The sequence below is a fragment of the Pteropus medius genome, unplaced genomic scaffold, assembly GCF_902729225.1.
Source record: "Pteropus medius unplaced genomic scaffold, Ma_sr-lr_union100, whole genome shotgun sequence".
NCBI lineage: Eukaryota > Metazoa > Chordata > Mammalia > Chiroptera > Pteropodidae > Pteropus > Pteropus medius.
The window spans coordinates 1,663,529-1,679,041 of NW_024343578.1; the positions used below are offsets into that span (position 1 = coordinate 1,663,529).

At 42.0% G+C, this 15,513-nt stretch overlaps 1 protein-coding gene across 4 annotated transcripts in view; it reads right to left on the reverse strand.

Annotated features, from left to right (window-relative positions):
* Positions 1-15,513, reverse strand: part of CACNA2D3 (calcium voltage-gated channel auxiliary subunit alpha2delta 3) — a 793,860-nt gene that overhangs the window by 81,005 nt on the left and 697,342 nt on the right. For all 4 annotated transcript variants that reach the window (XM_039867421.1, XM_039867422.1, XM_039867424.1 and 1 more), the window contains 2 exons: positions 5,482-5,543; positions 4,464-4,508 (listed from right to left, as the gene is read on the reverse strand). In XM_039867421.1, coding sequence (XP_039723355.1) covers positions 4,464-4,508; positions 5,482-5,543 — 107 coding nt within the window. The remainder of the gene's footprint in view (positions 1-4,463; positions 4,509-5,481; positions 5,544-15,513) is intronic.

Sequence of the window (15,513 nt, forward strand, 5' to 3'; positions counted from 1 at the left end):
TCAAAGAACCTGTGCTTACATCTGTAAACAGCAAATAATGTTTATTGGTCACCTACTGTATGCTATCTTTACAAGTATCCTAATGCTACAAATTTAGAATCTCTCAGAAAGGAAAGTTGTTCTATAGTTCATAGCAAGATGTTGTGGATACAGGTTAGTTGAGCTTGGTTGCATTTTGTTCTGCCTTTTGCTTTGGGGGGATGATTTTTGGTACGACCTCAATGATGATCACTTAGAAGCCCAATATTGTGCCTGTTGTTTTCATTTGTGAGAGGGGAGGCGGAGGAGAGAAGCGACGGGGAGAGAGAGAGGAAAAAGCAGAGAGAAAAGGAAGAAGGGGGAGGGCTGGATTCTTACACCTGAGGGTGGGGCCTGAGTCTCTGAATCTCAGGCTCACATGGTGCCACTTCTTACTGCCTTTCCTCCAGGTGTCACAATCTGATCCCTAATATTTGGATTGTGGAACAGACTGACCCTTACTTCACACCACTTGATATATCTTTCCATCATAGGTCAACTATCATGTCAAAATACTCTCTCTTTAGAAATAATTTTATTATCCAATTATAGTTGACATACAACATTATATTAGTTTCAAGTGTATAACAGAGTGATTAGACATTTATATACCTTATGAAGTGATCACCCCAATAAGTCTAGTACCCATCTGACACCATACATAGTTATTACAATACTATTGACTATATTTCCTATGCTGCAATTTATAGAACTGCCAATTTGTACTTAATCCCTTCACATTTTTCACCCATCCTCCCAGCCCCACCTCCCACCTGGCAACCATCCATTTGTTCTCTGTATCTATGAGTTTATTTCTGTTTTGTTTGTTCATTTATCGAAATACCATTTTTTGGGGGGTGGGGGGAAATTCCTTGCAAAGAGGTTACTTTGGACAGAAAGTGCCTGGTAGGAGTCACCTGTGCCCTTGTCCTCAAAAGCTATTCCAATGACTCTCCAGCCCCACTGGCTGGGCTGGGTAGTTGCAGAAGTGGAAGCACCTGGATACTTGATTTAGCTCTCCTCCCAGCTCTTCAAGGAGGTGTTCAGATTCTAGAGGAAATGTTCAAAAGGCCTTATAAAGTCTAATCATGATGATTAGTCTCTATTCCTTTGGAACAAGGGAGGATGGCAGCTGAATTTGAACATGAAATTTTCTACCCACTCGCTGCTCTCACACCTCCTCCAAATGCCTTAGTAGAGGAGAATCTTCACATTTTTCACTCTTTTTGCAAAATATTGTGCTCTCATCAGGAGATAAAGGTGAGTGGGAGAAGAGAATGAGAGGAGTGTGGAGACAATAGTTCCTATGGGTCAGACTGACACCAGAGGTGGCATGGCCTTCTTTCTCCCTTCCTTCTGAATGGAACTACGTTTCCATAGACCACGATGACCTCTGCCACCTCCACAATACCTCACACATGGTATTTTCTGTCTACGAAGCACTTCTCTTGCTCTGGGCATTGCCTTCAATGTCATCTCCTTTATTTTCAGTTGACTTAATTGCTACTCCTCAAAAAAGCCTTCCCTGACCATCCCATGTTAGTTTAATCCATAGCACTATCACAGTTGATAGTGCCAACCAGTGAGCTCCTGAAGGACAAGGAGCCATTTCTGACTCTGCTTCTCAGTGACTCCCCAGGGGTCAGGAGGTACCAGGCACAGAAGAAAGAGAGGCTCAGTATACGTGTCTTGAAGGAATTAGTGAGTATATGAAGTATTGCCTCTGAAGTTAACACTCACCTTAGGTGGAACAGAGCTCCTTAAAAGTCTTAGTGTTGTTGCTTGGGTTAACCAAAAATGTATTTCTATAAGATGAGAAGACATCTGGCCATACCAACTCCACTTGCCAGCCCAGGGCACCCCAGCCAAGGCCCAAGGAGTCCACTGATGGGTGAAACAGAGGGGCTGAAGTGGATCCAAGGTCAAGTGTGTCTGATAAGTCTGAGAAAGCTGGGCCAGGTCTTCAGTGCAGAGGAGAAGTCATAAGCATGTGAACTTAATGAGTCTCCACAGCTGTTTTTAATGGGGACCTGATCACTTGAGGGCAGTTGGGGGAGAGGCTTAAATAAAAGTTATGAAAGAAGACTGACACATGGAAAGAGTCTGCTGAAAGGTTGGGAAGGCAGGGCTGGCTTTTCCATTTAAAACGATGTCAACTGGTTGCCTGAAGCCAAAACTTAGAGTCAAAATGGGAAATGGATGATAGTTTCAAAGTGCCAAATGAGGGCGTCTAAGCATCACAAGTTCGGGAATCAGAGAAAATTCAATGCTTAATTTTCAAAGTGCATAAACCTTTAAATGACATTTCAATGGAGATTTATCCCAATGGCTGATAAAATGATCAATAATAGTGTAGACGGCATCTTACCTTGGGCTTACTGTGCCCAGGGGAAACTGAATTGCCTAAAGAGCATATTGCTGTCTGAGGTTTTAGATTCAGGTGAAACACTACTCTAAGGGAAGAAAAATTCTGCAGACGTTTTTGGTTTATTGCTAACATTTATTGAACGCTTTGCATTTGCATTTTTTCATGTGTCATCTATTCATTCCTCACTATTATTCTGTGAGGTGGATATTCCTACCCACATTGTATAGCTGAGGAAACTGAGGCACAGAGAAGTTCAGAAACTTGCCCAAGGTCACATAACTTATTACTATCAGAGTCACAATTTGAAGTTATCCTTAATCCACAGCCTGCCTGCACCTTTAACCACCATGCTATATCACCTGTGAAATCAGTCATTGAACAACAAGCATATACTGGATGCTTCTAAGTGGGAATCCATTTCTACTTAAAAAAAAAAAGTATGCTAATTTAAATTATGAATTTGATGACTATTCTCGTTGTCACTTCCACTTGTTTTTATATGTGAGGATGCACAGAGGCAGAGTGGGTTGTAAGAAAATTACTGTCTCTGGCTTTATTCATCAGGTTGTTTAACCAACTATCCATCTACCATCCAACCAACCAACTAGTAGTCCAACCAACCAATTCAGCAACCCACCCAATGAGCCAACCAACCAATCAACCAATCAACCAACTATCCTCAGTTCTCTTACCATTAATTGGGATTTGTGATTGTACCTACTGTACTAGTGAATGGCTTAATCGATATCATTATTGAGCTATATTGTTTTGAGCTGAGCACTCCCAAATGACAATAAATGTCTCAAAGACAGAGGAGAGGTTTGAGGCCACTTGTCTATCCTATGAATGGCATTCCCAAACTTACTAAAAAGGTGTCGGCTATAAAATGTCACAAGTTGCTCTTTCCTACGAGAAAATTATTTCTGATCTGACAATCAGAAAAAGTTGGGCTTTTGCTAGAAAGCCGATTGAATGGCTTTTACTCTTTGGATAGCGACTCACACAACAATTTTGATTTTTTAAAAAAACTGGCAGCCAGATCTTTGGGGACAGAGCATTGTTATGTTTTAACTTCTTCCTCTTTTTTATATATGTCTCTATTTGTTTTTCTTTTGCTTACTTTTATGAAATATACTTCTAATCTATGTTTTCCGTGTTGAAATTATGTTTGGCTAGGATTTCTTTAATTCCTGTGGTAACTAGAAGAAATATAAATATAAGATTATTTATAAGTTCCAGTTTACGTATTGACTAACAGTTTATGTTTAGCTAGCAGAGAGAGAGAGGCTGCCAGGGCCAAAGTGAAAGGCCACTACACATCTGCTTGCTCTAAAACGTGGGGCAGAGAGTGTGTGGGACTGAGTGCTGTACAAATGTAAGTATGACATACAGACTTACAGCAGTGACACTTTTTTCTTCTATTGCTCATATGTAGGATTCAAATTCCTCTGAGAGCGAGAGCGAGAGCGAGAGCGAGAGCGAGAGCGAGAGCGAGAGCGAGAGCGAGAGCGAGAGCGAGAGCGAGAGCGAGAGCGAGAGCGAGAGCGAGAGCGAGAGAATGGAGGGAGAGACAAGGAGTTGTAGGAGGAAAGCACTATGCTAGAATAAAAAAAAAGTTTTGTGTTTTTAACTCCTAGATTGCCAGCTCACTTCATACATGAAATTAAGCAAATCACTTCATTTCTCTGATCCTCAGTTTCTCCCTCTGCGAAACGGGATAACTATTCCTATCCGTTTCACGGGGTTGTTATGAGGATAAAGAGATAACACATGGGGGAAAGCTTTGAGAACTGTCACGTGAGCTTCAAGTGGAAGTCACTTTTTTTTTCTATAAAATGCCAAAATTCCAATAGTGCTGTCCACAGGACATTAAAAGCACATTTCTCCAGCTCTCATAAATTGTCTGATTGGGAGAAGAAAGAAAAAAAGAAACAAAGCAAATACCCTTGAGTTTCGGGAGTTGGTCCAGAGCAATCTGTCAGACCTGGCTATTTATAGCGGCATTTCCTCTGTGAGATGGTACCCTCTGTCACCTCCCGTTGACCAGGACAGAAGCAGGCCCAGGAGGCCTTCTTACCTCATCATCGCAGCTGATGGAGCACTTGCCATCCAGAGAAGCACACTGTGGGTGGGAAGAAAGCATGAGAAAACATGTTACTTGGACATCCCAGGGCTGGCTATGGCTGCCACTTATTTACTTAAGGACAAGCTATAGAAGTTCTTGCCTGTTATGCAAATACCAATTTCATCTATAGGGAACGCTCCAAGATGAGTCTTGCCTGCCATTGCTAGGAACAATGCCAATTCCAAATAATAATATAAAAGACAATTTTTTTGGGGTGGGGGGAAGCATGGCTCTTTTTCATTTTAATTTATGTTGTCTATTTTAATTTATTTATAAGCAATACATTTATGTAATTATTTATTTTTTAAGTTAATTAATCACCAGTGATTTTTTTTTGTTAAAACAACTGCTCTCTGTGTGCTTAGTATAGAGTTTCCTAAAGTATCTTTATTTAAGAAACGATATATCATTCCAACATTTAGAATGGAGGCAACTTATGTGTTGCCATTTCTGCTGAAATTACTGAACAAATACCACTGACATGACTTAGTACAGAGAACATAGTATCTGGAAAGAAAATGCCCAAGATTCTCTACGGCAGAGGAGCCTCTTGGGCATGGCCAGGGGAGGCAGATGCATGCATGGTCAAATCTAGTGATGCGAAAGCCTTCAGAGCGTGACAAGGAGATTCACAAATAAATAACCAGGCATCTCAAGGATAGAAGTCACTATGAAAAGTCACAGAAGTCCCCAATATTTAAAAGAAAAATTTCTCCTTTGGAAGATCATTATCTTGATCTCACAATTAAAACTGTTTATAGGAGCAAATTACCTGCTTTTCTAGCATGTGGTGTCTAATATGCTGACAGCTCTTTATTTTGCAGTAAAACGAAAGGTAATCTGAGCAGCCAGCAGTTCATTTTACAAACATTCATCGGAAATCTGGTACTTTTAGGCTCCAGGTACCCAAATGTGAACACCTGTATAATAACAGTGCTGCTAATGCTTCGATATGCTGATTATAACTTACCTGTCTGCTGGCAGTCCAGAACTTCCTTTGGAAAAATTCAAGTTTCATCTGAATGCCTACGGCTGGGAGACATTATAAATAAAACAAGGCATTAGAGATCCTGTTACACATATTTTTTTACGATTATCATAGAAAATTATCTGTCATGGCAAGAAGCTGATATAAGCATATCAGATAAGAACTTGTAAAAACGAAATTTACAGTGATGCATACAACTAAGGCTTTTTTTTTTTTTAAGGTAAAGAATTCTTGAGTTTACCTGTACTCACAGAACTCTTGGTATCGAGCAAACTGAGAATAGAGCAGATGGTTCTTTAGCTTAGAGACGTGTTACTTGAGTATTTCTAAAATTTATACAATTGTGGTTTACCTCCCTTCCCAACACAAGCTAAAAACAGGAATTAAAAAAAAAAAAAGATATTCAGAAGATCACTGTTTCGTCAGAGTTCCTTTCTGGAAACTTGCATTTCTAAAATGTACACTATACATGTGTTCATGAGATATAAAATTTGAAAAGTGCTTGTCACGAAGCTGGCATTTAGAAGTGAGCCACTTTGCTATGATGTGACTTAGTTTTAACTGGCTCCTAGTTTTCACATCTCAAAGACCTTCTTTCCCCAGGAACTCTGAGGGAATTATGCAATTCTGTTTGTCTATGGAAAGCTCCCTAAGACAACAGTGAATGCCAGTTCTAGTGAAAAAAACATGCAGTAAGGGAAGAATTTAAGAAAGTGCCTGAACTTCGGGAAGCAGAATTTGGTAGATCTTCAGAGCTGTGACAAGAACAAGCTCACAACATTTCTCTCTATGAAGCCAAGACAACGTAACTATTGAAACCATTTCAGAAAGTGCTCTAGTCAGGGCAGAAAACTTGTCAGATGGTGAGAAAACTTTAGAGGATTTTGAAAAGAAAGAGTGAGACTGTGCTGGAAACACTGGACTTCCTGTGGGACACCACTTACCCTAGAGCAGTTTCGCAAACTTTAGTCCATTGCATACAACCTCTCCCATTTTTGCCCTATCTATATACCACCAGTACTGTTATTTATCTTTCCACACTTTTCCCCTTTTATTTAAGTGCTTAACGTACCTTCAATCTAAGTAATAATATGTATCAAAAGACATACACAATTACAAAGAAAAGTTCACTCGATGCTCTTAAAATCTTGCATGCCACCATGTTAGACTCCCCCATTTGGGTAATCACTGCTGTGTTGGCTTCAGGAACTTGAAGATTCATGAAGGTCTTGAGCTATCATCCTTATAACTATCCAGTGCATTCCTACCTCCTAAAGACATTGTTGAAGTTAAGCCCTGAGACTCAAGGTTGACTGGGGTCTGTACACTTGCAGAGAGTCACCCTCTATCTATGTACTTAGAATGTCGGATTCTAAGATAAGACTAGAGCTAAGCCAAGCTGCAGTATGCAGAATGGGAAGTCTCTGAGACGAGCCATTTCAGCACTCTGGCTCCATCCTGCTTTGTCTTAAGTGTCCTCCACCCTATGGACCATAAGCTCCCCAAGGGCAGGGACCTGTTCATGCTCCCCACCGGATCCCTGACCCCAGCAAGGTGCCAAGCATACGAGTGATTCATTAGTAAATGCTTGCTTTCTAAAAAACCATTCAGATGATATTATAGTCAGTAGTTAGAGAGAAACATGAAGGAGTAACATTAATATGAATTATAAGGATACCCAAGTAAAAGTTTTTCAGTAGCAGTTCTCAACACATTAGAATAACCTGGAAACTTTTAAGAAAAAGTTTAGTGATTAGGAGATTCACAAGCCAATTGGTGGGTCAACTTCATGACCACGTGGTTCAGTGGCTTTCTCCAAGCAGAGCTCCGAGCTGGGTACCGAGAGGAGTGAGAGCACACGCTTCCTCTGAGTCTAGGCAGGGAGTAGGAACAAGGTAAAGAAGCCATCAGAGGCACAAACAGGGAAGTGTGGAGCACAGAGGGTGGGGCAGCCTTGGCCTAGGAGAATTGGTGAGAGCCTGTGTGCCTTCTCCCTCCACACTAAAACCAGTTAAATCAGAATTTCTGGGAGTGGCATCTAGGAATGGGTGGTTTAAGAAAAGCACCTAGGTGACCTGAATGTGCACCCAGAGTCCAGCACAGCTGCTCTATAGGCCTTAGTGAAATGGCTATCAAGGACCTACCATGATGTGGGCTACTTTGTCAGACCACGACCTGGGCTGCTCTGCCCAGCCCTGGAGGAAATATCAGAGAATACCTGAAGGAAGCTGATTTTGGAGCCTGAGGGCTGTTTCCTGCAGTTTCAAGTGAATCTAGTCTTCTAAAATGTTTGACAGGCCTTGTCCCTGTTGGGATGAGCCAATTAAAGAAGCTGTGAACCAGAGTGCAGGCTGGGTTTTCTCAGATCCGCCTGCAGGCAGAGGTGAGAGCAGGCCCTGTGCTCTCAAGAAAGGGCTTGGGATGAATATCTCTGGTTTTCCCAAAGACAGGGAGGGCAGGAGAAAGCTGGCTTCAGAGCAGAGGGCCTCAAAACTGTCTGGACATCCAATCACTGGTATCTAAGAGGAGAGTGAAGAATAAGTTTTTCTCTCTTCCTCTATTCATCTCGCTCTGCAACTCCCTTCTGCATCACTCTCCAGGCTGGCAGTCAGAGAGTATTTCTGAGGCCACCTCTCAGGGCCAACGCCAGCAGCCACGGCAGGCTTTGAGACCTTCAGGATAAAAGCAGAGGGGTCTCTGAAAGAGTTACCTCATGGTGACCTTTCCATGGTGTTTCTAGTGCTAGCAGCCCAGAGCTGTCCCGGCCTATCTATCATTTACTGAGTTCCTCCATCGGTGACCCATGCCCTTTCTGAGCACCCCTCCCCTTCTGTGGTGGAGCCCTGTTTTCACCTCCCTAATGAAGTTAGTTGCTCCCTCCTGGGTGTTTATCCATCTCACATACTTGCAGCCTGCTATCATCTGCCCCTTTCAGGCTGTACCCCAGCTCCTCAGACCGCTTTAATCTTTCCTCATGAGTCAGTCCCTCCATCCCATTAATCATGCGGGCTGCTTCTCTCTGATCTCACTCCAACAGGCTGCATCCTCTCCCTGGTCTCTGATGCCCTAAACTAGACACCGCTTCCCTTTCTCCTTACCAACTCCCTTGTCTGGACCATGAGGTTGGTGCCAGAGAGCTTGCATGCAGTCCTGACTGCCGTGGGTCATCTCGGTTTTGACCTGGCTATGTTTTTGCCCACTGACCCCCGTATCCTCTCTAGAACCTCTGACCTCTGACTTCCTACAACATGTCTGCGTTTGTAGTATTTTCACCTATAAATGACTATACTTCTTTATGATTAGGAGATTCACAAGCCAACTGGTAGGTCAACTTAGTGAACATTTGTTCTCTGGCTTTTTCCAAGCAGAGCTCCAAGCTGGATTCCAAGGGGAGTGAGAGCACACGCTTCTTCCTAGTCCAGGTGAGGAGTAGGGACAAGGTAAAGAGGACATCAGAGGCATAAACAGAGAAGTGTGGAGCACAGAATGTGGGGTGGACTTGGCCTAGGGGAACTGGTGAGAGCTTTGTGTAAGGTAAGGCATGGAGATCTGATAGGTAGAAAAAGTTAGAACAGAGAAACAATGGTAATCCAAGTGCAGAAACAGCCCAAGCGAAAGGATGAAACCTTTTTTAGACCACCGTATCCTCTGAGGCTTGACAGAACGGGAGTCAGGGAGGTGGCTATGCAGACTGAGGTCAAATGGCAAAAGTTCTTGAATGTCAAGCCAAGACACCTGAAGAGTACCCTGGAGGCCTGGGGTTGGCTCTAAGGCCAAATCCAGCCTTTGTTTGTAAATGGAGTTTTATGGGAACACTCTCATTTGTTTACATACTGTCTATGATACAAAAGCAGAGTTAAGTAGTTGCAACAGAGACCAAATGGCCCACAGAGGCTAAAATCCTTAGTATGTGGCCCTTTATAGAAAAAGTTTGCTAACTTGCCGTAGAGTCTGAGGAGCCATTTAAGATCTTTAAGTAGAGAAGTGTCAGGACCTCAGATTTATAGTTTAGAAAGTCCACAATGAAAGAGTACTAGAGAAATGGTCCAGTCAGTGGGAGAGGAGGAGAAAGAGATGAGTTTTTTGGCAGTCACAGCCAATGGAGACATTTGGCTAATTATCTCTTAAGCATGAACGTGATGTAAAGTGAAACACACACACACACACACACAATAACACACACACACACACACACACTCTCACAAAGCCAGAATAACGTACTTCCACCCCTACAAACAAACAAAAATGCTTCAGAACAACATAGCCAGCTCTACTCAGGAAAATATATATGAGGTTCCACAAACAGAAATTTATCTTCTTCTCACTAGTTTTCTTTGTTTTGTTCCACATTTTTTTTTCTTTTTTCAACTTTTATCAGGAAAAAAAAAAACATTATTATTTCAGCACGTCCCACTCTTTCCCTCCCCCAACATGTTCCAAAATGAACCTGAAGATATTTGTCATGCCCGTCTATTTTGCTCTTTCAACAACATTTCAAGCCATAACAGTATATTCTGATTCAAGTCGATTTGCTAATTTAATAAGAAAAACAAAGACAGAAAGTTCTTTAGTGAAACCCAAGTCCCAAAGAGAATCCAAAAAGGAAAAACACCATTCCTGGGTTTGAAATTGCTTAGACAGTCCAGAGAATCATCAACACATTTGTCCCGGAGTTGGTGGTGCCTCTCACTTCCACTGATTACGGATGCTCCCGGGCTCCCTGCTAGGAACCTTTGCCCCGAGGATAGAGGCAGAGTCTCTTTTCCACATCTTAGAACACAGGAGCACCTTGCATGAGCAGAACAGACCCCTGAGATCCTTCCCAAAGTGCCAAAACATATTGGGTGAGCCTCTTAGGACAGTGACTCCAAGACACTACAATGGTCTTTGGAAACCAGCAAAATAGCAGAATCATTGTTAAGACAGTCGTCTTCCCAAAGAGCCCCAGTGTCTTTTACATGAAACATTCAGGCACCGGGAGCACTGACATCTCTTTTGGTTACTCAGGTTACTATTCCTGTGACTCAACTAGATACTCGCAAGGGCTCAAGCACAGATTTTCAGTACAGCGATACGGACCACAGACCTTCCACTGAGTATCTAACTCCAGACTTCTTTTTTTTCTCCAACTTCCTAACTTCCTTCCTCCCTTTTTGCTCCTCTCTATTCCTCCCATGTTTATCAGAAACCTGGCACATGCTAGGTGGTTGGTGTATTGAGATGGAGATGCGGGGGATGCAACGGTCAGCATGGAGGTCTGGAGAAGGCAGTCAAATCACCGAAGAAAGGACTGCACTTCAGCATTCTCAGGGCTGATGGAGACGAGCACAGAGCATCATCCAAGCACCAAAACATACGGACCATTTTCTTTACAGAATATCAGTGATTTGTGCACTTGAATTGGGACAGAGAGCTGACCTCAAATGTTCTGGCCCTGTGCTGTCCAGATTGGTGGCCACTAGCTACATGTGGCTACTTGAATTAAATGAAATAAAATTAATAATTTGGTCTTTGAGTTGCAATAGTCACATTTTAAGTGCTCAATAGCCACATGGGGCTAGTGGCTTCTCCACCGCACCACACAGATCTAGAACATTCCACCACAGCAAAGAGTTCTGTTGGACAGTGATCAGTGATAATAGGAGGGGGTCACGAAGAGGTGGACACTGGAATTCCTTAAGGATCAAAGGTAAAGTTCTCCAGAGACCTGTCCATGCTACCTAGTCCCTGGAGGTAGAAGAAAGAAGAATGACTTAGGTTTGAGGATTTAGATCGGCTAGAACTGCCAGTGTGAGAAGACCTGGATTTGCAAGGGGAAGTTGGTAATTAGTTTGAAAGAAACCCAAAGAAATCAATGCAATATGCTCAATATGGCTACCACCCCCAAGATTTATTTATTTTGCTTTAGAAAATTTGAGAATACAAATTACATTTCCAGTGCTATTATATTCAAATGCATTCAAGATGAAATCATGCATACATCTCATATCAGGTTAATAGACATGCATTCAAGTGTAATCCGAGACTCACCGAAGAACAATGTTACATGTAAAATTAGAAATAAAATAACTTTTTCATATTGTATTCATTTAGAAATAATTTTCTGGGGCTTGGCCTACAGTTGCAACATACCCCTAGGAGCACAAATCCGGTTTGTAGTAAAATAGTGCTCACCACGCCTGGCAGGCAAGCTCACGCGAACACCCCCCCCTTCTATTTGCCTGGCCCTCCAGCCATACGCTACATTCACATACACATGGAGAGCTGTCCAGGAGACCGGAGAGCAGTCCTGCCGCCATCAATGAATTATAACCAGGAAATTTTTCACCAGGAAAACTGGTGTGAACCCCATTTCTATGACTACTGCAGTGCGCTCTTGGGTCCATCACTTCACCTCTCTGTGTTTACAAAGAGAATCACACTGGCATTAGTTTCTAACTAGAACTTTTGTGGGATTTGTGTAAAATGAACACTCTAAAGGCTTGATAGTGTTGTCAGCATCATGTTACAATTTGTTCCTAGAATGTTTATCCGTTATTCTTGTCTTTTACCAAGTACACAACTCATGCCAATGTATTGAGACTGAACAGAAAATTCATCCATGATCATCCATTCTGTCCACTGCTAGCGATGTTCTTTAGGGTATAATATTGGTGGGTAAACACTCTACAAAATTATGATACCAAAGGAGGAGAAAAAAGACAATGTGAACACTGGCAAAGTGAAGCAGAAAATGGAAGAGGGTTGTTTCAGCTGAGCAAGCTTTTAGAATGGATTATTTCCCCTCCAGGATTAATGAAAGGTGCGTTCCACCTTTCAAACTCTATCGCTCACCCCTTCTGAAATTGTGATCATTTATGCACACTCAGGACAAGGCTAGACAGGCCAGCATAGAAAATCAAGAGAGTTAGTGTCCCAATACTGGCACCATCAGCTCCATGTGTTCATCAGCCAGGCTACCTGGGCACAAAGCTTCTCAACTGACTGGCTACTGCTGGCAGCATGCGGACAATTATTTCGTTTCAGTACACAGGCAGAGAAACAGATTCCAGAGCTGCCCTGAGCTGGCTTAGCCCACAAACAGGAGTGTTTTTTTCTAATAGATTCCAATCCACGGGAAGGGATGGGGTAGAAAACTGTATCTTTATTAGAAAAAATAAAACTATAATAAGTTAATAAATAAAATACCTGTTAAGGCTTTCCTCTGTATTTCATCACTGAGGAGTGGAACAAGTTTTCTTAAAACCCGAATTCTACAAAGAAATACTGGCCATGCCTTTTCTCATGCAGAAAAGGAGCTCTTTAGCAGTCATATTTCTCAAGCAGAGTGGTGGCTATCTTTGCAGGGCTGGGGTAATGTCTCCCACCCTGTCCTCAGCCCGCCTTTGACAGGGTCTCTGAATTTCCATTCCTTTGTCCACAATGGCAAAGACTGCTGGCAGTGATAGTAACAAGGCCTGGCATATTTAGATTCCAACTTGCCTTAATTAACGGTCAACTGTAATAGCTGTTAGCCAAGCCACATTTGTTTAAATGTTTCTTCTGTTTGTTTTCAAAACAGTTAATTGCAAGTAGAACTAACAATGCATCTGGATGTCACTTTTTTGGAATATTTCACGATTAACTGGGGGTTTGGAATAAGGCCACTGTTCTGGAGTGTTGAGGAGAAGAACTCTAACCTTCCTTACATCAAATACGAGCCCACTCGAGAGGTCTGCTAATGTCCAGGATAAATGACTTACCACATGAATAACAATTTAAAACTGTAATGTGAATTATGACATAGCTCATCTGTTAAATATTTCATGTGAAGATTTTAATGAATTGCATGATGGAATGTTGGACAAAAAAAGACAACTGAAATCCTGGGACTAATTTGGGCGAAACGGAGAACAGAGTATCCTCGTGAAGATGAGGGGGAAGAAAAGGCAGCTGCACTCACGTCCCTCTGGGTGTCAGACCGGCAAGCCCGAAGGCTTTCTTAAAAGATTATAGGGGAGGGAGAATGATCAGCAATAACCTTTTGAAAAATATTCAGATCAAAGTAATATTCGTTTATTATAATCTTGGTCAAGCCCGAACATTAATCTCCAAGATATGGTATTATTTCAAAAATTAGGGGGAAAAAAAATTCTCGCAGCAGCAGACTCACCTCATATTTTAGCCTATGCCAAGCGAAGAAATACGGTTATAAAAAGGGAGGAAGTATTTTAAATATAACCCCTTAACCGATTGCATATTTCACTTCTGAAGTATTCCCTGTGGTATTAGGGGGTAGGGGGTAGTGGTAATCTTTCTTATATGTGCTTTTAAGTAACAAAGAGCTATATGATATATGTCTGTGGTGAGAGAGAGGGATGGGAAACGGGACTCATTATCACTCGACTGACAACGCAATAGCAGAAGATTTTCTTTGAAGGCTCATAGTTGTGGAGGCCTATTTTAATCTGAAACCATCCCCACCCGCTGTCTGGTACTGTCTTCTGGGAATGAATGTCAGAAGGCCTGATCCATTTGCCTACACTTTTCTTTCATAATCACTTTGTTTTTGTCCCGTCAGAGCTCCTTGGGAGCAGTCAACTTTGGTGAAGTATAATAAATGACAATTATAATGTTTCCTCCATTTGGGTTCTAATTATTTGACAGAATCAATGTTGAAAAGAATTAGCTGGGCCGTGGAATGGAATAACAATTTTCTTTTCACCCCTGAGCTAATCTGGAAGCATTTTTCCAGACTTCATCCGAAGAAACCTATATTCCCTCAGCTTTCTGAGGCCAGTGGGGCTGGCATCGAAAAGTTTTTGTCAGATCATTTTATGCTCACGAAACCCTTCAAATAATATTATTTCAATAAAGTTTTCAAGCTAATACATTTTTAGAGTCAATTGCCATCCTTTCAACCTTTCATAATAAAACATTCAAGCCTCAGCCGTCATTGTATTTTAATCAGGGTTACACAAATCAATGTCCATTAAGAAAATTATAAACTTCCAAATTACAGCTCCCCAGCTAATAATTTCTTATTAGGTCACCACCTAATAACAGTTACCAAAGAGATTATAACAAAATCAAGGGTCAGATTTCCAAACATTTCAAAACCCATAATAGAATGGTTACGTGTATTTGCCAAACACCTCTGAACTGGATGTTTGTGACAGAATTTAATCCCAAGCAGCACTAAAATATCCACGTGGGTGGTTCATGAGGCTGGAGGGATGTGCCCAGCTCCTCTGATTCAACAGTCATGTTCCAGGGCACAGAGAAGGAAAGGGACTTAACCAAGCACACTCAGCTCATCTGAGGGAGCCTGAGTCAATTCCAGAGCCCCCAAACTCACATCCCTTCAGTGCTGGGTGGGAGCTGTGGTGAATGAGAGACTACTCTGTGCTGGTATGAAGGGAGCAGCTCAGCGCAGCTCAGTTCATGTCTTGTGGGAATATGGTTTGGACACTACAAGTTATTCTGATGCCACAGGAGAAGCTGAACACATAGATGATTATCTATATCTATATCTATAGATATATATCATTGAAAAATTACCACACTCCAATAGGGTTATCAGATAAAATACTTCTAATTTGCTAAACCTGGCAACTGAGGGTCAAATGGCACACCCCAGGCAACGACCTCTGTCTCATACTTAGCTCTGCGAGCCCCGAGATAGCTTGTGTTCCACAGCTAAATATCAGGACTGCCAACCAAGGCTGCCTCCATCAATGTGAGTTTACTATATGTTAGAGAATTCATGCCTAGAAAGATAAGACTATAAATGAGTAAAAATACTTCATGATTTACTTGAGAAGTTTCTCCCAAATCAATTTGTCTGAACAAGGGTGCTTAGGACAGGAAATGGCTCAGCTAAGAGAACCACTCACTTATCAAACAATTACTGATTTATCAAGACTTGAGAGATCCACTATTCTTCAAGGAGCCAAATCTCAATCAGATCCCCAAACCGAGAGAACTGCCCAGACCCCAGAACCCTATCAATCCCTGCTTGGCCTTCCCTTTCTG